At 53.8% G+C, this 27,375-nt stretch overlaps 1 protein-coding gene across 5 annotated transcripts in view; it reads right to left on the bottom strand.

The window, feature by feature from the left end:
* Window positions 1-3,783: 3,783 nt before the first annotated feature.
* PAX2 (paired box 2) overlaps window positions 3,784-27,375 on the bottom strand; it is an 80,820-nt gene continuing 57,228 nt past the window's right edge. For 2 of the 5 annotated variants that reach the window (XM_059398361.1, XM_059398363.1), the window contains 5 exons: window positions 26,319-26,494; window positions 23,797-23,923; window positions 8,831-8,932; window positions 6,628-6,714; window positions 3,784-6,129 (listed from right to left, as the gene is read on the bottom strand). In XM_059398361.1, the coding sequence (XP_059254344.1) occupies window positions 6,008-6,129; window positions 6,628-6,714; window positions 8,831-8,932; window positions 23,797-23,923; window positions 26,319-26,494 (614 nt within the window). In that variant the 3' untranslated portion in view covers window positions 3,784-6,007. Of the gene's footprint in view, window positions 6,149-6,627; window positions 6,715-8,830; window positions 8,933-23,796; window positions 23,924-26,318; window positions 26,495-27,375 lie in introns of all 5 variants that reach the window. The other 3 variants (XM_059398362.1, XM_059398364.1, XM_059398365.1) reach the window with 3 other exon arrangements.

Raw genomic sequence — 27,375 nt, 5'->3', positions numbered from 1 at the left:
CCTCTCTTCCAGTTCCCGATAATGAGCCTTCTGAGAGGCCTTTGCTCCTAACCTGAGGACTGTGTGCTCTTTGGACAGGGATGTGAGATCCCTGTAAGGCAGATGTGGGTCTCAGGCCCATCTCTGTGGTCAGGAGCTGAGGGACATTCGGACTGACAGCCCCACAAGGGCTACAAAGGAGGCTGGAGGGACGGTTTCCCAATGGATGAAGGGGTGCCCCCTTGACGCCCCCATGAGGACAATGGTGGGAGCCTCAGGTGGTAAGGAAAAGTCACCCTAGGTAATGGAGGGAGTTGTTTAAGGAGTTCAGTGATCACATCAAACCACTGGGCTTCTAGAGAAGTAGGAGCAGCACCTGCCCTCTCCCACCTCCTCCCTTAGGCACTCAGCTGCTCTCTGCTGGTTATTCTCTTCCTCCACGTGACTGAAGGTTCCGAGCATCTCTCACTCTCTCCTGTGTTCCTCTTCCCTGCCTCAGCCTCCTGCTTACTCCTGATTGCCTGTTCCCCTCACTCCATTCCTTAATTCATCCATCGCTGTTTGTTGAACGTCTATGTGCCAAACACTGTCCAGCCACTGGTGACAGAGCAGCAAACAGATCAGACAAAAATCTGTCCTCATGGAGCTCCCATTCTGATGGGAGAGGACAAGACAGAAATCCATAACTCTCAGCCTGTCAGGCATAGTAGAGCGGACGGAGAAGCAGGGGAGGGGAATAGAGTGATGGCTTGTGTGTGCTAGTTCATTTAAGTTGGTCAGAGAGCATCAGAGCAGAGCCCTTAAGGAAGTGGGGAGCCATCGGGGTGGAGGGAGGAAGGCTCATGCTTGGAGTAACAGAAGCACTGTGCAGAGGTGAGCTGGAGGAGGTCAGGGGGAGGTCTGGAGGTGAGGTCAAGAGGGAGTAGCAGTGAGGGTGGGGCAGGGGTGAGGGGGAGACAGCCAAAACATGTGCAAGGGGGACATGATCTGTTCTACATGCTGGAGCATCACTCTGGCTGCTGGCGTAAGAATGGGCTGGGGTGGATGGGGGCAAAGATGGAAGCAGAAAGACCAATTAGAATGTCCTTTTGCAAACCCAGCTAAAGGATCACAATGGCTTGGTCTAGGACAGTACAGGGTGGGTAGTCAGAAGTGGTCCAGTTCCGTGCCTCTTTTAATGGTGGAGATGTCTCGTGCTGGGGGCTCAGATGTGAGATGGGAAAGAAAAAGGCGTGAGTGCAGATCTGGAGTGAGCGGTAGACTTCAGCTGTCCTTTACGGAGGTGACAAAAGCTGGGGAATCCCCTCGGGGCCTCCACTGGGCTTTGCTCCCTCAGGGAATGTCCTCATTCTCTCCTGCATCCTGTGTTCTGTCCTGACTGGCTTGGCTTGGATTTGCACTGGAGTCCAACCGTAGTAGCAGAGTAGAGAGATACGGTGTCTACAAGGGCAGGAGGGGCTGGGAGTGGGGCAGCTACCCTAAAGGAGCCGTGGAATTGAAGGATATGATTTTGACATTTCCAGTACAGTGTCCTGGCTCTCAACTACTTTGACGCTCCACCTCCTGCCATCTCTCTCTACCCCCACCCCCTGACTCTCCCCAGGCACCTGATACTCCAGCCACATTTTATCTGGTATATTTCCATGCCTCCATGTCTTGGCTCCTGCTGTTCCTTCAACCCAGGACACCTTTCTTCATCTGTTTCTAATTGTCATACTTGGTGTACCTCAGCTGGGATCTCTGTGGGGTGGGACGGGGACAGGGCCTGCAGAGCCAGAATTAGGTGAGTTCTGGGGAATGCTGAAGTGGGCCCTATTTGTGTCTGGGGTAGGTAAATGGGAATGCAATTAGAACAGGAAACTGGTCAAAGAGTACGGAAAATTCTGGGGGGCCTCAGATTTCCAAGCAGAAATCAGTGCCTCCGGAGGGACACAGCACAACATGAAAGCTTCTGGGCGAAGGTGGTCACTGCAGACAGTGGAATCCTTGCTGTCCTAGCTGGTCTGAAAGTGACCAGAAATAGAACAGAAGGTAGGGAGTTTTGGTGGGGCCCAGGGAAGGGCGTGGCTTCCAATTTAATGGGTTGGGCAGGGCAGGGTTCCCAGTCTGGGGGACCTGGAGGCAAAGCCAGGCAGTGGGGACCTACTGGGTATCAGGCAATAGACAGGAGTTTGGCCATGTTGGGTTTTGATGGATTCTAAGCAGGATCTCTGAAGTGGGGTGTACATTTTCCAGGGAGTGCAAAATAATCCATTTAGGCATGAGATGAGACCATTACAACTTCTATTTCTATGTATTCCAATTGTGTCCTTTTTTAATTTTATGTCCTAAAATTCATAATGTTAGTCCAGGAGTATATCTATGGAATTGGCAAATAAGTAAATATACTTATACGGGGAGTGCACATTCAGAATTCTTTCTATTGATAATGTGGATGATCAAAGAAGTTTGAAGACCACTCTTTTAGGAGACTCGTGATCAAATGAGCAGCACAGGGCAGGGTAGACAATGGGACCGTCATTTGATGAGATGGGGACTAGGCAGGAGACCTTCTCCTAGAGGGAGAAGAGAGGGAATCGACTCTATTAGGGGTTGCTGATTTGTTGGGGGGACCTTCCTATTCTCCTGAAGTCCCATGATGTGGGTGAAGCTGAGCAAATGGGCTTGGGGAAAGAAAGGCCTTTGGGTTCCTGGTGGGAAGGAGGTGTCTGGGAGACACTGGCCAAGGGAGAAGGTCACTCTTTAGTCAGCCTCCAGGCCTTGTTTGCCATTCTTGGCAGCCCAGAGTTTCAGCAGCCTTTCAGGTGGGAAGGGGCAGACATGGGGGCTAAGTGACAGGTTTCCCCAAGGGCAGAGAAAGTAAGTCTCTAAGAGCAGAGACCAGATGGACACTGGCTGGGGAGGTTGCTGAAGAGATAGAGAGGGGGACCCCTTCCAAGTATCTCAGATGCAGCCCGGACAGTCTTGGACAATCACTCCTTCCCTCCCCAACGCAGGAACAGACACAGGGACAGACATACAGATTGTTCCCTGGACACTGAGCGACAAGAACAGTAAGAGTGTCTGAAAAAACAAAACCGGTTTCCAACCCACCCCACCAACAGACTTCCCCGCCCCAGGGACAGACTGACCCACGTGAACAGAAATGGAAGCCACCTACCGCCACACAGGCATAAGCAACTGTGCGCCCTCTCCCCATTTCCGGGAGGAACCCAAGGGCGCGCGAGGTCCTGCGAGCGGCGGGGTGTCCCTGGGTCTCTGCAGGTCGGGCCCTAGAAGTGAACGCCCAGCGAGCGTCACGCCACGGGCGTCTGCGGTCTCCGCCGGCTCGGCGCGGACGCGGGGGTGAAATTGCGGCTGCGCGCCGAGCGGGGGAAGGAACCCGCGAGGCAGACAAGCCCCACCTGTGGGGAGAGCGCTCCGACGTCGTGTCCCAAGAGCCCGAGGCGGGTGGAGAGGCAGGGCCTGGTATAGACGCGGAACTCAAGAGTTACTCTGAAGTTTTGGGAAGCTCCACTCCTTGCCCCAAGGGTGGGGTGGGCGGTGCAGGTGGCGACCCAAGGGCACACGCGTCCAGGCAGGCCTCCGCCTGCGTTCAGCCACCACCCACAGGGTCTGGGCGAGAGGGTGGAAAGTCGGTCGCGCTGGGAGGGTCCCTGAAGGGTTGTTTGGGATCGACCAATGTGAGGGGAGGCCTATCCCAGAGACAGGGAGAGACAAACCTGGAGCCGAGGGGAGTGACATACAAAATTTTTATTATTATTATTATTTATTATTATTATTATTATTTTATTTCTCATGTGCACAAAAAAAAAATAAAGAAAAGAAAAAGAAAAGAAAAGAAAGAAAAAGAAAAGAATCAAAACGAACCGACGCGCTGAAAGTGGCTCAGGAGACCAGAGCTGTCAGGGGGATCTCTCGAGGGTTCGGCTGGGTCCTGGGGCTGGGGCCCCTGCCCGGCCAGCTCCACAGAGACTGGGACGAACCGGGCCTCGGGGTTTGAACCCCAGTGCTCTCGCCGCCCCGCTCGGGCCACGGGAGCCTTGCCCGGCGCCCGCAGTTCCCTTAAACTAGTCTCTTCTCGTTTTCCTTTTCAAATGAAAAGGCTCGAAGGGGAGAGAGATCTGGGCGAGGACTCCAAGCCTTTTCGGATTTGTTCAAGGATTTTTATTTATTTATTTATTTATTTATTTATTTTCACTTTTATTGACTTTGTTTCTGTTATTTCGAGTCGTCACGATCCACGGGTGAGGAGACATGCAGGGCGCATCGCCGCTACCGAGAGAGCAACTACGGGGCGGGGCGGCCCGGCCGCCGGCGGCCCAGGGCGCACGGTGCCCGGCCGGAGCAGCGAGCCCCGGGGGCTGGAGCTGCCGCCGGAGAGCGGGCCTGCGTGGGCCAGGCGGCCGGGGCTGGGCTGGGGGAGAGGCCGAGGGAGGGGCAGAGACGGAGAGACAGAGACAGAGGGGGAGAGAAGCGGGACAGAGAGAGATGGAGAGAGGGGAGAGATGCGGAGAGACGAGGAGAGCGAAAACACGGAATTACAGAGAAATAGCCAACGAAACAGAGGCGAGAGGAGTCCACAGGACCATGTTCGTCGTTTTGCATAGAGATTTCTTTTCTTTCGTAATTTTTTTTGTAACATAAAAAATGCCCCCCCTCCCCCAGGACGTGCTGTGCTTTAGTGGGCGTGTAGCTGTGTCCCCCCCTCCCCCCCCAGCGAGCGGCGACTCTCACAGCACAGACAGAGGGGCGTATCTACAGGCAGGGCGGGCGGGCAGCGGGGACTCTACCGGGCGGGGCGGGGCGGTGGGGCGGGTTTATATACACAGGGGTTCGCCTTCACACGACACACACCGTCTTTCTACAAAGCAGCATCCTGTTGAGTTTCTGTTTCGTTTTTCCTTTTTGCAAAGACCATCATATTAAATAAATGTAGACTTTTCACGGTTCTGTTCAGTTCCTGCCGGAGGAGGAGGCTGGAGGTCGTGGGGGGGGGGGTTTGGACTGGGCAGCCCCCACTTCCACCCCGCCGCAGATGCCAGCTCAGAACTGCTCCTACTACCGGCAGATCGCGAGTCTGTGTCGGGGGAGGGGACATCCAGTAGCCGCCGGGCAAGACCAGTGCCCGAGGCCTACGGAAACTGGTCCTGCGGCAGGCACTGGAGAGCCTGCGAAGGGGCGAGGAGTTGAGGAGGAGAGATGCGGGGGGTCGTGGGATGGGAAAAGGACCGGCAGGAGGGGAGAATGGGAGGTCGGCTGATGGAAAAGACGCTGAGGTGGGGCAAGGTGGGGCTGAGAGTCCGGTCACTAGTAGGAGTGCCTGGACCCTAGGGAACCAGGCAGTTCAGGTGGAGTAGGGAAGAGCCAAGCCTAGGGCTCGGTGGGTGCGCGCTGCTGGGGCCTGTGTGCCTTGGGTCCCAAAACTTCGGAAAGACCTGATGACCCCACGCCCCCATTCCATGCCACCTCCTGGGGCAGGGCACACACGGAAGGTAGGGGCAGTCCGGCTAGCGCGAGGGTAAGGGCTCTTCCCCGAGGGTTCGGCAGGGGGCTCTTCCTCCTTCTGCAGAAAATCGTTTCGTTCTTAATTTTCTTCGCCCAGTCCCTCCAGCGAAGCCTCCCGGCGCCGGAGCGTCCGAGGCGGGCTGCTCCGGGGCTGGGCCGCGCTGCAGTCCGCGCTGATTGTGTGTCACAGAAACGTGTCCCCCGCGCGCAGAGGCGGGCCCGGCCAGGGTCGGGCGGTGTGGCTGGTCCGCTCCGGGGCCGGCTCGGGCCTAAGCCGGAGCGAGCTGGGGCGCGCCCTCCTCTCGACGCCGCGCAGTCCAGGCAGGCGGGGAAGGGCGGCGGGCGGGGTTGGGGGCGGTGGGCCCGGGCCTGAGGGTCCCGCCCGCGGCTCCACCCGTCCTGTCCGGCCTTGGACGGGGTGGTGTGAAGGGCTGCAGGATTCCTGGGATGGGGGTGGGGCTGGGGCGGTGGCCGGGAGGCATCGCGTGGCGTCGGTGCTCCCTCCCTCCGGGGTGGGCGGTCAGACGGGGACGATGTGGAGGCCGAAGCTGTCGGCCTGAAGCTTGATGTGGTCCCCGCGGTAACTAGTGGCGGTCATAGGCAGCGGCAGCAGCGGCAGGGGCGGAGCCCCGGGGGGCGGCACTATAATAATAAGGGGAACCTGGAAGTTAACACAGGAGAAGAATGGGCTGGGTGAGAGGACAAACAGGAGAACAAAAAAGGAAAGAAAAGCAAAGACCTCCCGGGGCTGGGGTCTGGCGGACTCGGGGCAGGGACACTTCGGCTGGGTCAGGGGGCCGGTCGCCCCCGGGAGAGCTTCATTCACCGGTGGGAGAGGGACCCAATCGATCGGTGACCGCCGCCGCCCGACTGGGGGCCCTCCAGAGGGATCCAGGGTGGGTGGGGGCGGCGGAGAGCCTTCTAGCCCCGGGGGAGGGAGAGACAAGGAGGGAAAGGGCGAGAGGCACGGGCGTCCTCAAGGCATCCCGGGACTTCAGTGCGGCACTAACGAGCCCGCCCGTCCGCCCGGCACCCAAAGGTCGGGTCTCGGGGAGTCAGACCGGCGTCGGGAGGCCGCCCGGCTGAGCTGGCCCAAGGGCGGACGCACTGAGCCGCCCGCCAGCCAGGTGGCGTACTCACTTAGTAAGGCGGGGTTGCTGAATCTCCAAGCCTCGTTGTAGGCCGTGTACTGGGGGTGGCTGTACGGGTTGCCGGAGAACTCGCTCCCTGCGGAAGGGTGGGGGAGTGGGGATCAGACAAGCCCAACGCCGGGGCGGACCCGACGTGCCCCGTCAGCGGCCTTCCCCCGGGTCCCAGGTGCAGGTGCGGTGGGCCGGGCGACCCCGCAGAAGGTGTGAGGGCAGACAGAGGCAGGGCAGTCCACAGGGTCCGCGTGGGGAGAGCCCGTGGTGGGGCGGGTGCAGAAGCACCAACACGGGCCCGGGGACTTGGGGCTCCCCCAAGGAGGCACTCTGGGCCGCCTGGGAAGGGTTTGTTCTGGTCCCTGTGCGCCTACCCCGCTGCTTTGGGGGGCGTGGACACTCTGGTTCTAGGAACCATAGCCCCACGGGAAAGGTGGTGAAGGAAGGCCCTCGGGACACTTTGTCCCAGAAAGTCCTAAGAATGGCATCTCAGCAAGGTGCCAATGCAAGGGGTGGGGGCTCTGCTGGGAAACACCCCCCTTCCGCCTTTCCCTCCTGGGATTGGATACGCTGGCCACGCAGCAGGAGAAGGAGGCGGTGGGAAGCAGGTGGACTCTCCGCCGGTCCATGGGCGGTTAGCCGAGGGCCCCGTGGGCTGGGAGCCGTCGGAAGCGGCTTCCCTCCCTCCGCGGGAGAAAGGCCAGGCCTCCGGGTTTCCCCCTCGCCCTTTCTCCTGTGTGATGACCCCAGACTGTTTACAGTGATCCCTAACCGCGGGTTAAGTAGAGGAGAAGGGGCCCCTCTCCGAGAGGGAGCTGGGGTGGGGGTGGGGGATGCAGCCACTGGAAAGCCTGTTTATTGACGAGGAGGGAAAGCATGCGTGCAGCAGGATAATGAGCTTCTGAGCTCAACTGTGACCAAGAGGAACTGAGCTATCTCCTTCCCCATCGCTAATGAAACAAGTGTAATTTCCTCATCAGCACTAGATTCTGTTTAACGACTCCCCCCTTGCCACCATGAGCTCTCTGCGGCTCCCCTCATCCCCACCTCCTTGCAGACACCCCCTCCCTCACCCCCACCTCTCTAAGACCTCCAGCCTCCACCTGCTCACTGCTCGGACCTTCCCAGAAGACACTCCTTGTCCCCAACACTTCTGCCCCCACTCCAGATCTGGGCAGGGATACCCTCCCCCACACCTCCCAGCTCTCCTTAGCAAGGCCCTCTAACTCCCTTCAGCCCCTGTGGTGCAGCACCCTCTTTGCCACTGCCCATCCCCCCAAGCTCTGTTTAGCCAGGGCTGTCCCTGAATGGACATCCAGGAAGAGGGCCAGTCACCCTCTTCCATCCTCCCCGACCATAAGGGTTGTGCACGAGGGGAGGGCCGCCAGCAGAGGTGGGCTGCAGGTCCAGCGAGTCTCACCCTCTTTAAGACAAGAGTTTGTTGGTGTTTCTGCTAATAGAAGCTTCAACTCTGTGGCTTCAAGCCCAGCTCTCAATCAGGGGTGAGAGGCTGGGAAGAGCACAACCTCCAGCTGGGCTCCTCAGACCCTAAGTGTGGCTTCTGCCTCTCTGATCCACACAGTCCAGACCCAGCTCCTAAGGAGGAATGAGGGCCCCAGTACCTTTGAGGAGACGTGGTGCTCGAGCTTGTTTCTCTGAAGCCAGTATCTTTGGGTCCTGCCATAGCCTGTCCTCTCTGTTCTTCCTTAGGGACTAGCTCCCTCCTCACCCTGGGGTGGGGTCAATTCTCCACATTCTAGTTTTCCCTGTGGGTTGGTGTGGACCAGGGTGGCTTTGTCTGAGTGACTGACAATGCCCCTGGAAATGGTTCTTGGCTCCAAGTTTCCATGGAAACCAGGGCAGGCTCTTCCAAGCAGTGTCAGCTGGCTGGGGGTGGGCTGGGGCGCTGAGAGAGGAGCTGAGGCTCAGTGCTCCCCGGGCACAGGCTCGGGTGGGCGGGCCCTGTGGAGGGGCCGTGATGTACAGTGGGAGCACACAAGAGCCACTTCTGTAAACTCCCTCCCTGGGCTGCTCATGAGGGACCAACTGCAGCCTCTAGGGAGACAAAGGGACGGAACAGCACTGGTTTTGGGGGGAAGGGATGTTGGATCCCCCCACCCCCAGACTACTGAGCACGCGGCAGCTCACCCACAATTTAGTCACCCCCACCTAAATTGGGCAGCTGCAGTATTGTCACCTACCAGGCACCATTCCTGCCAGGGTGGAGGTGGGGTAGCTTCCCTGGCCAGTGGGGGGCACGTGAGGGGGGTAACCAGGCAGAGTGGTGCTCGCCATGTCACGACCTGGAAAAACACAAAGGGGAAGGGGTGAGGCCTGGAAGAGAGGGGCCTGCCTCTGCTCACACCAGGGTACTTCATGGGGAGGAAACTCTTAGAGAGGACAGAGCTGTGTGCAGATACGTGGGGGAATGTCTGAATGAGCGGGTACAGGTATGCCTTTGCATGGGTTTAAGCTTGTCCCCCAAATGTCCTGTGACGGGCTGTGCACCTCTGCTCTGTGTAGCGCTCTGTGTCTCTCTGCGTGCTTTACGTGCCTATGTTTAGCTTTGCATGGGTCCCTTTGTAGCCCAAACCCAGATGGGGAAGGGAGGGAGACGACCTGCTTTTATTCCTCCTCTCCAGCAAGACAGTCAGCTATGGTTTCTCCAGTAACCAAATGGACCTCTATCATCTTGCTCGCCTCTCTAGCACCCCGTCTTCTCTTCAGGCTTGGAGGATACCCCCCCCAACCCATGCTGGGGCTGATGGGTCTTCCTTGTTCTCTCTAAGTAGAGCTGCAGGTACAGGGCCTGGCAGGTGTGTCAAGCAGGCGGTCGGGGTGGGGGCGCTGGGAGGGGGAGGGTTGTGCCACTAGGGAGCTATTTTGCTGTTAGTGTTTATGGCATTTAGACAATAGAAAACCATCCCTGAAGTGAAAATCGGGAGCTTTGAGCCAACAGTTCAAGTGGATTGGATAAAGTTCCAATAAGCAAAATGTGTCCCCCCACTAGCTGCTAGACTTCTGTCCCTGGAAATTTCTACTGACTAGAGTCTGGACGGTGGAGGGCAGGACTTTCCTTAGCAGTGTCCTGGGGGGAAGGTGAGGCAAGCCAATATAAGGGAACCACCCGAGTCCAAAGACCTCTCTGGGACACAGCTACACCTGAGTGGCCTCTTTTCCTTGCCTGTCCCCTCCATCACCATGAAGGGACCACCACCTGCCTTGCAATATATGTCCCAATCTTTAATGACAATAATTTGCCCTCTTCCCTCTCCCACACTTCCATGTGCTAGAGAAAACGTGGTGCCTGGGTCCCATTTATCTTCTCCAGATCCCCCTTACCCTCTTTAGCCTATGCCACTCCCCCACTGTAGCGCCTCTGTCTGGCCATGAGAAGGCGAAGGGTGACTGCGGGAAGTCACAGAACTCTGCATATCTGGCCCAGTACACCTTCTTTTCATCAGTTGCCCTGGTCTTCATCCTCCCTATGGCTATTCCAAAACACCCCTGGCTCTCCTTGCCACTGTCTCCTTGAATCTCACCTCATCTCCTACTCTTCTGAGATGTGAGTTTCCTCATTCCTCCCTTAACACATCTGAGTGATTCATCGTCCCCTAAGTATACAGAGCTACAGCTCAGGTTTCTGTATTTCCAGCTGCCTGCTGAACATTTTCATTAGCTGTCCCACTGTTGCCTCAGACCTAAGGGGAATAAAGGCCAACTCATCTTCCCCTCCCCCCACCAATCAGGTGTGTTGAAGTCCTTCTTGAAAACCACCAAACCAAAAATCTTTGGAATCCTCTTTTGTTTAGAGAGAGAGAGAGAGAGAGCGAGCGAGCGTGCACACACTCACAAGCTGTGGGGAGTGGGGGGAGGTAAGGGGGGGGTAAGGAACATGAGAGAGAATCTTTAGCAGACTCCATGCCCAGCCCAACACAGAGCTTTGATTTCACCATCCTGAACAACCCTGAGATCATGACCTGAGCTGAAATCAAGAGTCAGACGCTTAACTAACCAGGCCACCCAGGCTCCCTGAAATCCTTCTTGATATAGCCTGTGTCCTTTCCCTCTGGATGAAGTCACCAGGTGTTCCCGATTCCCCTGAGCAATGTCTGTTCCATTGGTCCCATCTCCATTTCCTCTAGAGCCTACAGAGCTCGGCTCCTGAGAACCCACCCTTGGTCTGCCATAACCGTGCTTTTGCTGGTGTTCCCTGCATGCACATTCCTGCCCCTCCAGTCTGTCCCAGGTGTGGCTGTCTGGCTAGTCCCCATGAAACGTTGCTCTCAACATATCACTGCCCTTGTGCAAACCACTACTGATTCTCTGTAGGCCACAGCTGGAACCTCCACCCTGCCAGGCTTTCAAAGCCTCCTGGGTACTCTCCCACCTGACTTTCTTAGCGCTGATTCTCACTCCACCTGGTTCAGCTGGACTGTTTTCACAAGCGTATATGCTGTGGAACATCTCTGTGCTTTTGCTGTTTGATTTTCTTCTTCTTCCTCATAGTTTCCCTCTTTTTCCACCTCCAGCCTTAAAAATGCCTACCATTCTACCCCTCAGGGAAGTTTCTTTCTTCTAAACTTCTAGAATGTCTGTGCTGCATGGTTGACCGTGTCATTATCTCTCGTAAGACATTGGACCTGTTCCGTATGGTGGCTTACTTCCTCAAACGGACCATAATCAAACTGAGGGCAGGGCCCCGTCTTCTGTTCTGTCTTGCATAGTTGAGAAATTAATAAATGATGCTCAGTAAATACCCTACTGATTGATTCTCTATTGCTCTGTTGGACTTCTAGCCAACTCCAGGTGCGTTGTACAGTTTTCTAATTGCTTCATGTGTGCTGGTCTCCTTTGAAGAGGTAAAGGCTAGGATAAAATGCAAATGCTGAAATCTGCTTTTTCTCTAAAAACAGTTTGAGCAAGGGATTATGAATCTTTACAGGATGGAGAGAGATGACAGTGACTTATTGTGACTCATTTTATCATGCAATAGAATGGTTCTCCTTGATACCTGTCCAATACAGTGAAGATCCTACATTTCCTAGAATTCAAGAACAGATGACAGAGCAGAACCATCAGACAAGAGATCACTTCAGACTCCCAGGGAAACAGAGGAAAGAATCTGCATCTGCTTTGTTGTGGGTTTTATTTCACTGACTTCTATTGTTGTTAAAAGTTTCATTCCTCCTGTCCATCTCTCACTGGTGTGGGTCTGAAGTTCCCTGAGAGATGAATAATATGGCATTTATTAGACAAGAGGGCCCAGGACAAAGGAGAGTTGAGGAAGAGTTAGAGGTTTTGCAATGAAAAAAGATATAGAAAGTCAATTCCTCTTGGTCCCTGATCTTAATGCCTACAAAACAGCCAGGAAAAGAAGGATGCTTCTTCTTCTTTTTTTCTCTTTTAAAGAATTTTATTTATTTATTTGAGAGAGAGAGAGCATGAAAGGAGAGAGGTCAGGAGGAGAAGCAGACTCCCTGTCTAGCAAGGAGCCCGATGGATACGGGACTCGATCCCGGGACTCCAGAATCACGACCTGAGCCGAAGGCAGTCACTTAACCAACTGAGCCACCCAGGCACTTGGGATGCTTCTTTCTTTAAAAACAGGAATTTAAATGTAACACACATGAATTCCTTGTTATCTAAGGTTTTGTCATACAATTCCCTACCTGGCTTCAGGAGAGAGGAAGAAAGGCCGGACTCCTGGAAAGGTGTCTCCAGCTCACCTGGATTTACTCTATAAACGATGGTTATTTCCACCGGCTTTTCCTCTCGCAAAATATCAGGCTAACTTGGAGCATACAGAAACTTCTGTGTGCTGGAAGTCGCCCAGAGAACTGTTCACTGACAAACATTTCCAAATTCTAGTTAAAAAACTGAATCTGGGAAGTGCTATTCAGACATTTTTAAAATGTGAGATAAGAGGCCCATGATGAGGAAGAAGCATACTGGCTTCCTGGTGTTCTGCACACAGCTGTGCCGCTGTCTCCTGTGACATCAGTATCACCACAAAGAGGTGCCCGTCAGGACCCCTGAACCAACAGAGATACAAGCCACCGCATATAAAGCACTCTCAATGACTTCATTAGTACACAGGGGACACCTGAAGAAGAGGAAAAAATTGACCAAACTCTTGCCAGAGCCATATATTTTTCTGGAACGCCATTGTCAATAATGGAAAACACATACTGCAGGAAGTTTTCAAATTACTAAGACCATCATGCCATTTGCCCAGCAGCATTCTTTGAGCAAGCCTCTTAGTGAGAGATATGAATGGGTAATGGAATGTGTGCAAGGAGAGTCAACAGAGCCCTGCTGACGGATGGACAGAGGGGAGCAGAGGGGCTCCAAGATTGTCAGCACAACCACCCCCTCAAAACAAACAAGCAAAAGCACGGGAAGAGGAGAAAACAGTGACATAGCAAAACACATCAGTTACAAAGTATATGCCGCCCAACAGAAGACAGAAGTGGCGAGGTGCTTTGCTCATCCACCATCCCAGGAATGTGATACCAGCACCAAGAATCACAAATGAATTAAAACAACAACAATAACAACAACAACAACCGTGTGCCTGGATGGCTCAGTTCATTAAGTGAGTGCCTTCCGCTCAGGTCATGATCCTAGAGTCCTAGGGTCAAGACCCACGTTAGGCTCCCTGCTCAGCAGGGAGTCTGACCCTCCCCCCTTTCATGCTCTCTCTCTCTCTCTCAAATAAATAAGTAAAATCTTAAAAAAGGTGGGGGGCGCCTGGGTGGCTCAGTGGGTTAAGGCCTCTACCTTCGGCTCTGGTCATGATCCCAGGGTTCTAGGATTGAGCCCACATTGGGCTCTCTGCTCAGCAGGGAGCCTGCTTCCCCTTCTCTCTCTGCCTGCCTCTCTTCCTGCTTGCACTCTCTCTCTCTGTCAAATAAATAAATAAAATCTTAAAAAAAACCCCAAAACCCACATATTACCAGAGGATGGGCATTTTGTGGGGGAGACTTGTTTCCTAAGGTCACAAAGTTTTAAAGATGGACAAACCTTCGAGATGATCTAACTTCCTTGTCTCCAAGAAAATGGAGGCGCAGAGTGTAATGACTTCCTCATGGCCACAGAGCTAGTAAACCAGAGAGCCCATATTCAAAGCTATGTCTGTTTAATTGCCTTTGAATGACATTGCCTTTGAATGACAACATGAAGCCAGATAATCCCCAAAAGAGCTGAAGGAAAGGAAAAGAAGTCATCCAACAAGCAAAAATCTCATATCGTCACTGTCGTCATTAAGACAAGGCAAGAAAAAAAAATAAATAAATAAAATACTGACACCAAAAGTCTGAGACAAAACTTCACGGGGTGGAGTATTAATCTCCTTGGAGAGTCTTCTAAAAAACAAAGAGGCTCTTCAAGAAACAGCAGTAGTTGGGAATCTTAAAGTACCCAGAAGTGTGAGAAGCACTGTACTTGATGAAGATGTCTTCTCAGTTCAACTGCGGAAGTCCCCAAAGAGTCTACAGCCGATTTCTACAGCAATCACTGCATCTGAATCAGACAGTGCACTTCTGTCAGACATTCCTTAGCAAATGGGCCAGATCGAATCAACGGTTTTGGAGAATCTAAGTGCAGTTCCTCTTACAAGTACAGAGAACAGCAAAGTGAATGACTTTATTAAGAAATTGGAAAATTTCAGCCCCCAGACGATTTATGCTGTTTTGTCAGCTCTAAGATTCAAGGGCAGAGTTGCGTTTCTACTTCAGCTAGACTAAGCTAGCCCTCACTGAGCACCTACTACAACTGGGCACCATCCCAAATATTTTCTATGTCTTCTCTCTTTTGATCCTTGTATCAACCAATGATGCTGATCTGTTTTTAATCCCCACAGTATAGATGAAAAACTGAAACCCAGAGGGGCTAAGTGTTATGTTCAAGATTCCACAGAGAGAAGAGGGCAGAATCTGGATGAAAAGAACAAGCAGTATACTTGGGAATTGATTCTGGAATGATGTCCTTGAATATTACAGACTCAGAAAATAGGTATTTGGTCCAGGCGAGTAACCTGGGGTTATGCTAGGGGAATCCTTCCTAAAACAACATCCTGTTGCTTCTTGTTGCTTGCATGTTTTGGCTTCTTCCATTTTCTACGGCAAGGATTTTAAACTGGGGTTCACTGATCCCATAGGACTCTTTGGATCCGCTTCACAGAGCCCATATAAAGCCATACATCAAATGTTATAGGTACACATACATAATATCTAGACGGCTTTTTATCATATTCTCAGAAGTATTCACGACTCCAAGATGGATAAACACTCTTTTTCCCAAACCAAAGGAACCCGTTCTTTGGCATAAGAAAGACACCGATTCGTCTGAACGCACTTGAATTGTACCAACAGACGAGCTCACACAAAGAACAGCAAATAAACAGGTGGAGGGGCAGAGAGGCTGATCTCAGGCGAAGAGAACGTCGGCATCCAGGAGACCCAGGAAATAACACAAAGGCAGCCGCCAGCGCGGCAGAGACGCTCTGGACCGGTGATGACTCAGACCCCAAGACTTATTAGACGTAGATTTATACAGCAGAAGTTCTATTCAGTGAGTGTGGAGATGCTTTTCCTCAGCATCGTTCTCTGAAAATGAGCACTTCTGCTCTCCACTTGACACTATGGAGGACCCTAAGGCCAGAAAACATAACTCTTGTTTTACTATCCTATTCTCAAGTTTTTGTCTGCTTCTCATAAGGTGGTGAAGATGAAGACGTTAGATCGCTCCAAGGTTGGCAGTCTGTGCCTGCTTTTGACACAAGCATTTATAATACTTCCAAGAATACAGTTATTAAATTTGTAATTACTGTCTGCGTATACTGTACGTTTACACTGACTGTTCAATGATGATCACTTTATGACCAATCCAAGTTTACATAAAACACAGAAGCCACAAACTTTAAATCCGTAAAAGCTGCTTTTAAAGGAGAGGAGAAGAGTTTTCTACATGTTTCGTTTGGTTTCTTATTTCCCATGTTTCTGAATCCTCTCCAAGGTTTCTCCCGGGTTGGGGGTGAAGGGGAGCAGGATTGCCTGAGTGAGAGCCACCAGCCCCAGGCGGTGGGTTGGCCCCAGAGTGCTTCCTCTGAGCCCTGTCTGCCCTGGGTTCCAGCAGAGGGGGCTGTGCCCCCAGCTCAGGTGGCTGCTCTCCCAGCTGCTCTTTCCTCCCCCACAGCTGGACCTAGCCGCCCAGAGCTGGGTGGGCTCGGGAAGGTCTGCACCCTGACAGCCAACTAGCTGGGTACAACCAATTAGGCTGTTCCCGCTCCTTCTCCTTCCAGCACACTGCCCTTCTCTGGGCCATGGTCGCCTGCTGGCCTACGGCCCCCGAAGAGGTGGTTTCCTTTAAACTCTGCCGGATAGAGCCATAGCCTCGGGATCCTAGGAGAAGGCTAGGCAGTGAGGGCGAGTATCACTTCTGCAGAGGCCTGCGAGGGAGTCTGGCTATTTTTTTAGAGAAGGAAACTGAGGCTCAGAGAGAGGGCACGACATCCCAGCCCTCTCCTCCTTCACCCCCCAATCTGCCTTCTCTAGCAACGAGAGCAAATCGCACGCGGGCAGGTGCGGGCGCCCAGGAGGCCGGCTCTGACTCACGGATGGGCTCAGAGCACGAGAGACCCTCTTGCTGGGTGGGCAGAGGTTAAGCCTGTTTGCACAGTCTCCCGATACTCCAGGTCTCCCAGTTCCTCTCCGGCTTTATTTTGTTCCCTGAGTGCACTGAATTGTCAGCTCTAATCCTTCCGAAAGCGCAGCGTTTTTCAGGCGCTCTGTGTAAGTGAAACCCTAATCCCAAGGAGAAGGGCCACTTAAGCTGCCGGAGCATTAGGCCGCTCTGGGAGCAGCCGTCGGACTTCCTCCCTCCCTTCCTTGGCAGCCCAGCCGCCACTGCGGAGGAGTCGGGGGATTCCAGGCTGAAGGGAGCAAAGCCCTCTCAGAAGTAACACTAGTGGCAGGGCTTGCCTCCCCAAGCTCAGGGTTGAAAAAGGGCTGGCTTGTTTGTCCTGTGGCTGATAGCAGGGAAATAAAGATTCTGATCCCCCTAGGGAAGCAGTGTGTGTAGGGCGGGTGGCGGGGTGGGGGTGTGTGTCTTCCAGTCCCTTGAGGGCTGGTTGATTTTCTGGGGTAAACAGGCCTTCAGGTCTTATCTGGGGGCCTTTGAGGCCACCAGGACACTTCTGAGCCCTTCGTCCCAAGCATACCTATAATATTCATTGGGACACCACCATTTAGGATTTCTGGTCATTCAGAAAAGATTGAATTGACTGATTTACTTTTACTTAGCCAAACTTTTCTTCTTAGAAAGTGCCAAATAATGGAGTAAACAAGCTCAGTGTCAGGGGACCCCCCTCCTTTTGGAGAAATATCCTCTGGGATACCCCAAGCATCTCTAAACAACCGTATAAGAGCTGAGAGGTTGGGGCGCCTGGGTGGCTCAGTGGGTTAAAGCCTCTGCCTTCGGCTCAGGTCATGATCCCAGGGTTTTGGGATCGAGCCCCGCATCAAGCCCCGCATCAAGCCCCGCATCAAGCCCCGCATCAAGCCCCGCATTAAGCCCCGCATGGGGCTCTCTGCTCCACAGGGAGCCTGCTTCCTCCTCTCTCTCTCTCTCTCTGTCTGCCTCTCTGCCTACTTGTGATCTCTATCAAGTAAATAAATAAATAAAATATTTTAAAAAAAAAAAAAAAGAGCTGAGAGATTCTCCATAACCTAGCGAATCGTGAAAACGGTACCCAGTGCTATTGGGCAACCCTTCATTAGCCTGAGTTGGCTACTATATGTGTTTGAAATAAAGATCACTGATTTCTTAAACATATTTTGATTCCTACTAAAACTGGCCCCTCTTCCTGATCTCTACATATCCGTGAGCCCTAGCTGTGGAGGACTAAGCACCGTCCTGTTGGGGTGCTCAGTCTTTGGGTCTCATGGGCAGAGGGAGGAGGTGAAGGGAGAAGTCAAGATGAAAGCTCAAGGTAATGGGCCACATCTGAGCTCAGCTTAGGCTGCTCCCCTCTGCAGCTCCGTTAGAAGCCCTGTGTGCTTCTGTCTAAGGCGCCCTGCTGGGATGGGCAGGCCGTCACCACTGGGGATGGCTAGTAGACACAGACATGGACGGACGTGGATTTAGGATGGAGTTGGGGGTGGTACAGTTTTTATTTGGCTCCAATTCCGATCTGACTCTCCCAGGCTTAGAGTGCATTAGTGCTTCTTTTCAATCTCCTTTCCCTCTAAAGGTGAACTGGATAAAGAAGGAAGGGAAAGAGCCCAGATCCAATGACTCCCTAGGCTGCAGGCCCAGGGCACCCGCATTATCTGTCAATGTCTCATTGCTATGGAAATGCCCCCGTAATTAAATCAGAGCCGAGGTCTGGGGGCTGGAGGTCCTTGGGGATGTGGCTGGAGGCCTCAGGGATGTTTGAAGGAAGCTAGCTTCATACTCTTGGGCCTTCCAAGCCTACGTGAAGGGTCCAGGGGGCATGGGTGTGTGAAGAAGCCCTCTGGCTTGGTTTGGCCTCCACAGCAAAGGGCTGGGACTTGCTAGATGTCAGAAGTTTCCCTAGCCCCCTCCTTTCAAGGTTGGAGAGGAGCTCTGATGTCAGTGCCCTAAATTCCTCTAGCTAATCAGGGGCTTTGAGCCGACAGACAAGGCTAGGAGACTCCCAGCCTCCTTTAGAAACATTTCTCAGCCTTTATTGCCCTCTCCTCCCCCGGAGGGGCTGGCCAAGGGCTAAGCTGTTTGTTTTATGGAGGGAAGTGCAGTTGCCTTGGAAGGGGGTTGTTAACTACAGGAAAGAGGCAGTTTCTGGAGGTCCTCAGGACTCCCTGAGTAGGAGGAGGAGGGTTTCCCAGGATCCACATTTCTGTCTGCTAAAAGGCCGCATCACTGACCATCCCAGATATGGGCAAGGAGTCTGAGCTTCTGAGGGCTCCCAACCCTTTCTCAGAAGCTGAGCCTGCAGGGTTCTCACAGGCCTCCAGGACCTTGGGGGGTCAGCCCTGCTTTTCAGCTTTGAACTTTGCCTTATTGACCTCCCCCCAACTTACCAACTTCCAGGAGAAGCTTCTGCTCCCTCTCCCCTCTTAGGCACCCCCCTTTGGGCAGCATCCCCACCTCCTCCTGAATCTCAGCTATGGATTCTTTCCAAGCTGTAGCCTTAAGGCATCAAGAGAAGTTTCTCCCAAACGCTTGAATAAAACCACCTACTCCCTCCACTGCCATCCACAGAGGATAGAGAAGCTAAGAAGGCTCTTTTTTTCACTGAGGAGCACTGTGTTTTCCTTGTCCCTAGCTTTCCACAGTTCCGACTTTTTTTTCCAAAGGGAAGATTCTGTGCTGACACTTGAGCCTGGGAGCTTGGATAAGCAGGGGGCAGGCTCTACTCTCAGGGCTGCGCCTGAGGCTCCTGGACCCCAAAACAATAAGCTATATATAGCTGTAGTCTTCCTTCCTGGCCTTTTTGATTTTTATTACCAGAAGACTGGCTGCTGGGGTGGGGGGGATGAAGGATCCAGATCCGCGATAAACACAAAACTGATGCTTTTCTGTTATCTTTTTTGGAATATGAAACATGCTTATTTTATAGTTGCTTTTGGACTGTTCTATTCTCTCTAGTTCTTAGGGGTATTAGTTGTCCTATTTCTTGTTTCTGCTAACTCTCCCTCATGATAGCTTGCATTTACATGAGGGGTGTAATTTTTCGTAGTGAGCTCATCTTTACTGCTGGGGTTCCATGTGCCCTATGTTCGGGAATGCCTCTGTAGAGAAGGTTTGCCCTGGTTCCTGCTGGGGTTTCAGAGTAGGTTATTATCCTAGACAAATTTTTTATGTCAGGTCTTGGCTGGGGGTTCCTGCCACATACTCAGGTATAAATTTGGACCCTGAACCAGGGTCAGGAGTGGGGACTCCATTTTTCATGGAGACGATTTTTCATTCACTTGCTTCCCTGGGTCACTGGGATAATTTGTGTGTTTCCCTTTCACACACGGCATTGTCTTGCTCTGTTCCTGGCTTTACGCAGGGTGATACTCACTTCTGGCTTCCTGCTTCTTTTGGACCCAAGGTCGTGGCTCCTGTCTGCGTGTTATAACCATAGTCTCCCCCAGGTAGGGTCCAGCTCCAGGGTGATACCCTTGGGCTCTCACCTACTGCTCTGGCTTTGAGTTTCCCTCTCCTTCTGGCACCAGAGCGTGAGGTTTGGTTGTATGTTGACAATTCTTGTTGTAACATTTTTATCCAGCTGGGTTTTGGGGAGTGTAGCCCGCTTGTTTCTGGACATGGATCTCAATTCCTCCACTACCTCTCTGGGACTAAAAGAAGGATAGAAGAACTACCCTTGCTCGAAGCTTTCCCAGCGCTTGGTGGCGATGCCCACCAGAGGGGAGTGAAGCCTGCTCAGGGCAGCAGCTCCAGGGACTGACAGGTGGATTCCTGGGCTGCTAGGGTTAGCGTGGAGAGCTGCCGCACACTCCCTGTCTCGCTCTGTGTGGCCTCCAGGGTAGGGAGCCTGTGCTCCTCTTCACTGTGGACTTCCACCAGGACAAGGGACCCTCTAAATGCTCAGGCGCCTCTCCAAGGGACTTGGGGCATCCTGAAACTAGTACTCATCTTCTTCCAGATCAACACGGCTGCCTGTGCCCCTTCATTTTGCTCTATGGCTGAAGACCTGGACAGACGCAGGAAGCAAGAGGCCAAGGTGAAGTTCATGGGGATGAAGAACTCTTTTCTACCAGTGATGGGAGACTTGAAGGCACCAGCACCCAGTTGGAGCAAGAGTCCTCACTGAAGTCCTGGTCCAGAGGTCCCTGGTACTACTGAGGGGTTGATGACAGCCCCCATGGGGTCCTCTAGAAGGGTAAGAAGTTGATAGAAGAAGGTACCAACCACCACCAGCCCAACTGAGGCAGGCTGGGGCCAGAGTACCCCCAACTCACTCTTTCCTCTAGCTGGTCCCTTTTTCCTTATCACTTTGGAGAGACTCGGCTCCGTTCCAGACCAGCAGCCTAGAGCAGTGGGCTGGAGAGAAGAGATGCCGCTGAGCTCGAGCAGCCCAGCGGCGGAAGGGAAAGTGGGTGATAAATTTAAATAACCAGCTTGACTTGGCAGCTTGCTGAGTTGTGATGCAGTGAAATTAAAATCTCGGCAGAACTTGCAAACACCACCCGGAAAAATCCGTCTCTCTCCTTGGTTCCAAGATGGAAGGTGGGGAGGGGAGACTATCAGGCCAAGCCCCAGACACTGGCAGCCAGCCTTGCTTGCAATGTGATTAGCTGTGTCCTGGCCCACTGGGTCCCTCTCTCCCCTCCACACAATAGCCCGGGCTCCTCTCTCCTCTCAGTCCTGACCTTGTGGAACAGCTGTATCAAGTGGCTGGTGAAGTTTGAAATCAGCCTCTGGTGCCAGGAGGTGGCAGGAATATCAATAAGGTCGGCTCTCCAGGTTGGGCTAGGGCATTGCTGGGCCGGTTTCCCCAGGACTCATCCCTAAAGGTTTACAGCCTCAGCTGCCTGTCCCCAGGGAGGAAGATGAGCTGGGTGCCCAAGACACAGGGGATGACGAGGGGGCCCGGAACACCTTAGCACACCCAAGCCAGGCTGTGGACACAGACGACCTCCCTGCTCCCTCACGGTTAGCACACACCTGCCCAGAAAGAGCCTCCCCTTTTCTTTCTTGACTAAAGTCCTTCATATTTTCCAACAAAATATGCTTTTTAAGAATTTTCAAAGGAACGTCTACAAATATTCCCAAAGCCTCTCCCATATGCCAGCTGTGCTTGAAGTTTTCACAGATGCCAAGATCTTTCTAGAAGAACCTAGCCCAAGTCCAAGTCTCTTGTGTCTGCTGTCCTTGCATCACTGCTTACTGCTACCCTTAAAGTCCTGGCCCGAAGGCCACCATGCTGGACCCACTCCCGAGGTGGCCCATCAAGTCTCTGGGCACTGCCCCGTTTCTCACCTTGACAGTACCTCCTGCAAATTCTGTTTGTCCCCATAATAAACACATCATGAATCATTCATCTTTAATAGATTATGCAAATTAGGAGGACATAAAATCAACAAAGATCAATAACTGCAGCCGTTTAATTGCCAGCAAAAACATTTTAAGAATGAGCATAATCGGCAGCCCTCTCTTTGGTAATGGCACCATTAATCCAAACATTGGATCTTGGCCTAAGTGTAGAAAAATCATTCCCTGCCCCCACCTCCTCCCATCTCCCCTCCCCCACCTCTCCACACACTTCTCTCTTTTTGGTAATTTCCAGTTTCTGAGAGAGTTTCCCGTCATTACCACTGGTGAACAGCTCCGAATGTTAATGGTTCTGCTTTTGTTACTCCTCGCTTGATTGAAATGTCGCATACAGATTGAGATGTTAGTGCTAACTTGCCACCTGGGAATGTCAAGCTGGGTCTGAAATGAACTTTTCTCACACTTGGATCCAGATGGATCAGCCGGAGATGTTCCCAGGCTGAGCTGGGACCGTTCCAGGGCCATGGGGGGGAGGCGGGCGGGGGAGGCTCAAGGTGGAGGCACTTTTCTGTACCAGCCCGAGTTCTCCTGCAGCAGGAACCCTAGCCGAAGATCCATCTCTCCACCCTGGGGAGCCCCTGCCTTCTGGACCATGTGGTCCCAGGCACAGAGAAGCACAGCTGGGATGTGAGGGAAACGTCCTTTGGGCTCTCTTTTGTCCCCGGCCTGGGCTGGGCCACCTTCAGGAAGTGGCCACTGAAACTCTCAGCAGATCAGAAAGTTGGCCTGGCCTGCACCATCTCTCTGCCTTGGGTCAGAACACCCAGCAGGTCAGAGAGCTTCCACGTTGGCCAAGGAGCATATCGAGGGCCAGTTGGTAATAGGCTATGCCCTGACCCAGCCAAGGCTGTCACTCCCAAAAGCAACGTCCGGGTCTCTGATACTTCCAGAACTCCATCTCTGCTCACCTAGCTGAAGAGCTCAACCCTGTCTGGGCCAGAAACAGCTGTACCAGGACAGGCCTTGAGGACAGCCTGGGAAGGTTAAGGACAAGGCCCTCCTAAGCCCGCAGGTGGAAGCTGGATGGCCACTCACAGCCCAGCTCAGACCTGAGCCCCGCTCAGACCTGAGCCCCACTCAGACCAGCTCCACACCAGCACCAGGGCCTTGTTTCCTGCCTTTTGCCACCGGCTATGACGCTGGCTGCCTACAGGCCCGCCGCTGGGTCCCCGGGCCGCCTCCACACGCCTCGCTCGGCAGGTAACGCCTCAGTGTCTCCCAATCCCCACCGAGACCCTTCTCAATCATTCTGTCTCCCAAGGAACAAACGGCACATTGGCTTTAGTGTCTCCAGAATAATTAGGTGAATTTTAATAACACCTCAATGTGTGTTTCTCCCACTTGGGCACTTTCCTGGCCCGGAAACCCTTCTGCAGTGCCAGGCGCCTTCCTTAGCCTGCAGCTCTGAGGCCTAGAGCTTCCTTGGCTGGGTCCTTCGCTGCACCACACCTCAGCCTGCTTCCCCTCCAGCCGCCTCTGCTGCTCCCAATCCACGGGAGCAGCGGGATTAGATGTCCTCTCCCCTGCACTTGACTGTGGGACAGGCCTGACCCTGCCTGGCCTTGAAATCAAGCCTCAGTCTCAGTGATTTCTCTGGGAAGCGGGAGTGCGACTGGAATAATTGTGCTTTTCTGTAACCACAGGAGTGGAGGCCCTGCCCTGAAGCCCCAAACCGCAGTTCCCCAGGCTGCCCAGAGGGAGAGGAAGGTGGACCCCGAGGAGCCTCGGAGGCATGGCAGTAGGGAGGCTGGACACCACCCTCCTCCCCCAAGTCTGGCCTAAATTATTTACCCTCTGCCCTCTTCTGTGCACATCCTAGCAAGAGGCCTCTAGTTCCAGGCACCTTGGGGGTGGCAAGAGAAAAGGCAAAGAGAGAGGCAAGAGGATGGGCAGAAGGAACCAGCAACAGCTCCTTCTAGCTTCGACCTTTCCAGGCGGAAGCACACAGAGACCTTGACCACAATCTTTCTCCTCACCTCTGCACACATCTGTTTTCGGAGGCTTGCGCTCTCTGCAGATATCATGACGGGGGCCCCCTTGTCCCACTGGGCCCCAGATGGCATGGGCTGAGGTGCCCTTACTGAAATCAGTGCCTCCCCCCACCTCCTGGAAGCCTCCTTACCGGTCACAACAGGGTATGTCTGCGTGCCTGACACGTTGCTGCCCAGCTCGGGGTTGGCGGATGCAGATAGACTCGACTTGACTTCATCAAGCCCGGGGGTCAGGGCTGGGAGGGAGTACTCGTTCCCCTGGGAGAAGAGAGAAAAGCGACAGCTCTCTACTGATGTGCACACACGGAGAGAGGGCTCGGTGTGCAGATGGGGGGGAGGGACAGGGAGCCTTCCCAGATGGGGCGGAAGGAGATGGTCAGGCAGAGGGAGGGGAGCAAGGGAGGGGCGGGCTCAGCAGATGATGGAGAGTTTTGTGTGGGTGGGGGAGACCCAACTGGGGGTCGCTAGAGGATAGTTAGTGGTGGTGATCCCAGCCCTCTCTGAACTGCGGTAGCCTCTCCTGCCGACAAAGCCCCAAGGGCGGAGTATAGCAGTTGGGGCCCCCCCGCTGAGAAGCAAGGGGTGTTCTCAGGTCCCCCTGGAGTCCTGGGGAGGAGGGGCGGGCCCTGATGGGCCCGGCCGAGGCAGGAGCTGGGGGAAGGGCCTAGGGGGGCTTTGGGCCTGGCACTGCTGGGCTGGCTGATCGGGTGCTGGCGCCCCCTTTTTAAAAAACAAACAAAGACAGCCCCACGGGCCCCTCGCTCTCTGCCTGTGCACTGGGGTATGAAATTGGGGAGGGGGAGAGTCCACATGGCTAACAGAAGGGTGGGAGGGGGCCAGTCATTGCCTCTGAAAGGGTGTCCTGCCCGAAACACTCGGGTAATTGCCTTTTTATTGCCGTCACCGCTCAGCCAGACCCCGGAGCCGGGCCGACCAGGAGCTTGCACAAAGCAGGAAAAGTTGCTCTGATTAATATTACGTTAAATTAAAACTGATTTTCTGCTCTTTCGGGTCCGTTTTTTTCCCTTCCGCTTCCTGGCCCCCCCAGAGGGCCCCCTCCCCTCCCTGGCTGGCCGGGATTGCCTCGTCATTTCCAATTCCTTCTCGTATTGATCTTCCTGTAGAAATCAGTTTTGTAATTAGCTGCAAATTAGGCCTTCTACTGGGGGTGAAGCTGCCCCCTGATTTATCACCAGAGTAATTCGCTGTGATCGGAGAGAAATTAAAATGAACTCAATTAGGCTTCGGATTTGCTTTATGGGCCCTGCTCCGAGTTTCAGGGGGAAAAATGACTGTGCTGGTGTTTAATAGTCTAATGAAAGTAAATAAAGGTTATTCATTGTAATACAGCCAGGGACTCGTGGAGGGTGCACCGAGCCGCCCGCCTCGGCCGGCTCCTCCTTTGTTGGTTTATGGCTCAGGGCACCTTAAAAAGACTTTTGATTTTTGTTTTATGAAGACAAACAGCTTATGGGATAAAAGGACGGGCGGAGAGAGAGGCGAGTGGCTGGGAGCCTCTGGCGTCCTAGAGCGGAACCACGCCGCGTGGAGCCTGCAGGGCTGCGCAGGTGTGAGAGCTCGCGAGCGTGTATGTGCGCGTGCAAGCCCAGCGGACGGGGTTGTGCGGTGGCTGTGAGCCTGGCCAGGGCCTTAGGTGTGGGAGGAATGGGAGTGTGTGCACTGGGGCCCCTCTGGATGTGTGGGTAGAGGCAGGTGCTGGGGGTGTGCCAAGCTGTGGTCTGGGAGAGAGTCCCCCTTCTGGCAGATGGGATGGGGGTGTGTGTCCTAGCAGGAGTGTGAGCTGTGAGTGGGGGGAGGGAGCAGGTGCCTGGTGGTGGTGTGTAAACACGTGCACAAGTATAAATGTAAGGAGTTAGGAGATGTGTCTATGTTGTGTATTGTGCGGGTATGTTGTGGGCTGTGTGGTGCGCAGGGTTGTGCTGCGTCTGGACGAATTATCAGGGCGGAGGGGTAGGCCATCAGCTGACCTCGGGTCACACTGGACAGCTGGACTTGGGAATAGGAAGCAGGCCCCGAGGGCGAGAAGCGCACCCTGGTCTCACACAAACTTTCTGTAAGACCTTTGAGGCATTTAGGCAAGGGACATGGCAAGAGGACAAAGACGTGTCCTGGGTCTTCTATGCCACATGGGTGGAACAGCAGGGCCAGAAGCAACCTATTAGACCTTACCCAAGTCCTCCATTCTACAGATGGGGAAACTGAGGCTCTGAAAGGGAACAAGACTTACTCAAGACCTATCACCCAGAACTCACCATTTCTAATTGCCATATACCATAATGGTTTTTCTGAACACTACCATAGCATCTCGGTGTGAGTGTGTCTACTTGGCATGCACATGGTGTACCTGTATGTCACATGGGTGATGCTGGGTACACACGTTTTTCAGAGGCCTTGTCCTGCCCTGTCCCTGTCCACGTCTGCAGCAGAAAGCTCCTTCCTGGGGTGCCTGGGTGTCTCATTCATTAAGCGGCTGCCTTCAGTTCAGGTCACAATCCCGGGGTCCTGGGATGGAGCCCCATATTGGGCTCCCTGCTCAATAGGGAACCTGTTTCTCTCTACTTGTGCTCTCTCTTACTGTCAAATAAATAAATAAAATATTTAAAAAGAAAAAAAAAAAAAGCTCCTTCCTCACCTGTTCTGATTTGATGTGCTCTGATGCCTGGAAGACGTCAGGGTAGGAAGGACGCTCAAAGACCCGATCCAAAGCTTCCAGCTGCTGCTGGGTGAAGGTGTCCGCTCGCAAGTGCTTCCGCAAACTGTCCACGCCACTCTGGGAGTCTCCATTGGGGACCGAGCCCTCGGACACATCTGGAGGACACACGGACACTGGTGGCATCAGCGCAGGCTGGCACAGGCATAGTAGGTCAAGGGGACTTTGTAGCCCTGCTGGGACCCCCCACCCCCAGCTTCTAGGTAGAGCAGCTGACCCAGGGCTGACCATGCCTCCAAAATCTGGCTGGGGAAGCCAGAGCCTCTGAAGGACCTGGGAAAAGAAAGGCAAGTTGTCCCAGTGTGGGCAGCCGGGGGTGTGGGAAGGACTGGGCAGAGCTATAGCCAGGGGGTCTCCTGAGGGAATGTCTCCGAGAACCCCTTCTGTCCCCAGGCCTGGGTCAGCCTGGGGGAGGAGCTGGGTGTCTCAGACCAGCATTACCGAGCCTGTGGAGAATTGAACTCGGCTCTGAGATGAATTTCAGTTCCACTGACTCCAAGGGTGGAAAATCATCAAATCTCCGAGGCTGAGTGTAGCACGGAGACTGGGTGAAGTAATTAACTTCACCACCAAGGGAGGAGGGACTCTGAAAGTCAAGCTGAGGGATTCTGCTCTCGTGGGGCCAGGACAGAGACCAGAGCAGGAGGACAGCAGGTGATACATGAGGAGTGAGACCCCGCCTTGGGCAGAGACTAAAGACAGTGTCTTTGTGCCCAGAGTGTGCTCCTATGCCCAGACTGCCCTCCTCAGCCTCTGTCTCCGACCTGGACTCCAGCCAAGCCTCTGTCAGGGGCCAGCCCCATGGGTGCCTGGCTCCTCCTGTGGTTGTCACAGAGTGCGGAGACACACTCTGTGAAGGAAAAACCACGGAGGTGCCACACTTGTGCCTGCTCCCTGGGGCCGCAGGCCAGTTCTGTCCAGGTTCCTCTCTACCAGTGGGAGACGATTAGACACAATGAACACGCAAAGAGCTACAGGG

The sequence above is a fragment of the Mustela nigripes genome, chromosome 4 (genome assembly GCF_022355385.1).
Source record: "Mustela nigripes isolate SB6536 chromosome 4, MUSNIG.SB6536, whole genome shotgun sequence".
Taxonomy (NCBI): domain Eukaryota; kingdom Metazoa; phylum Chordata; class Mammalia; order Carnivora; family Mustelidae; genus Mustela; species Mustela nigripes.
This window is presented reverse-complemented; position numbering and strand designations above follow the sequence as displayed.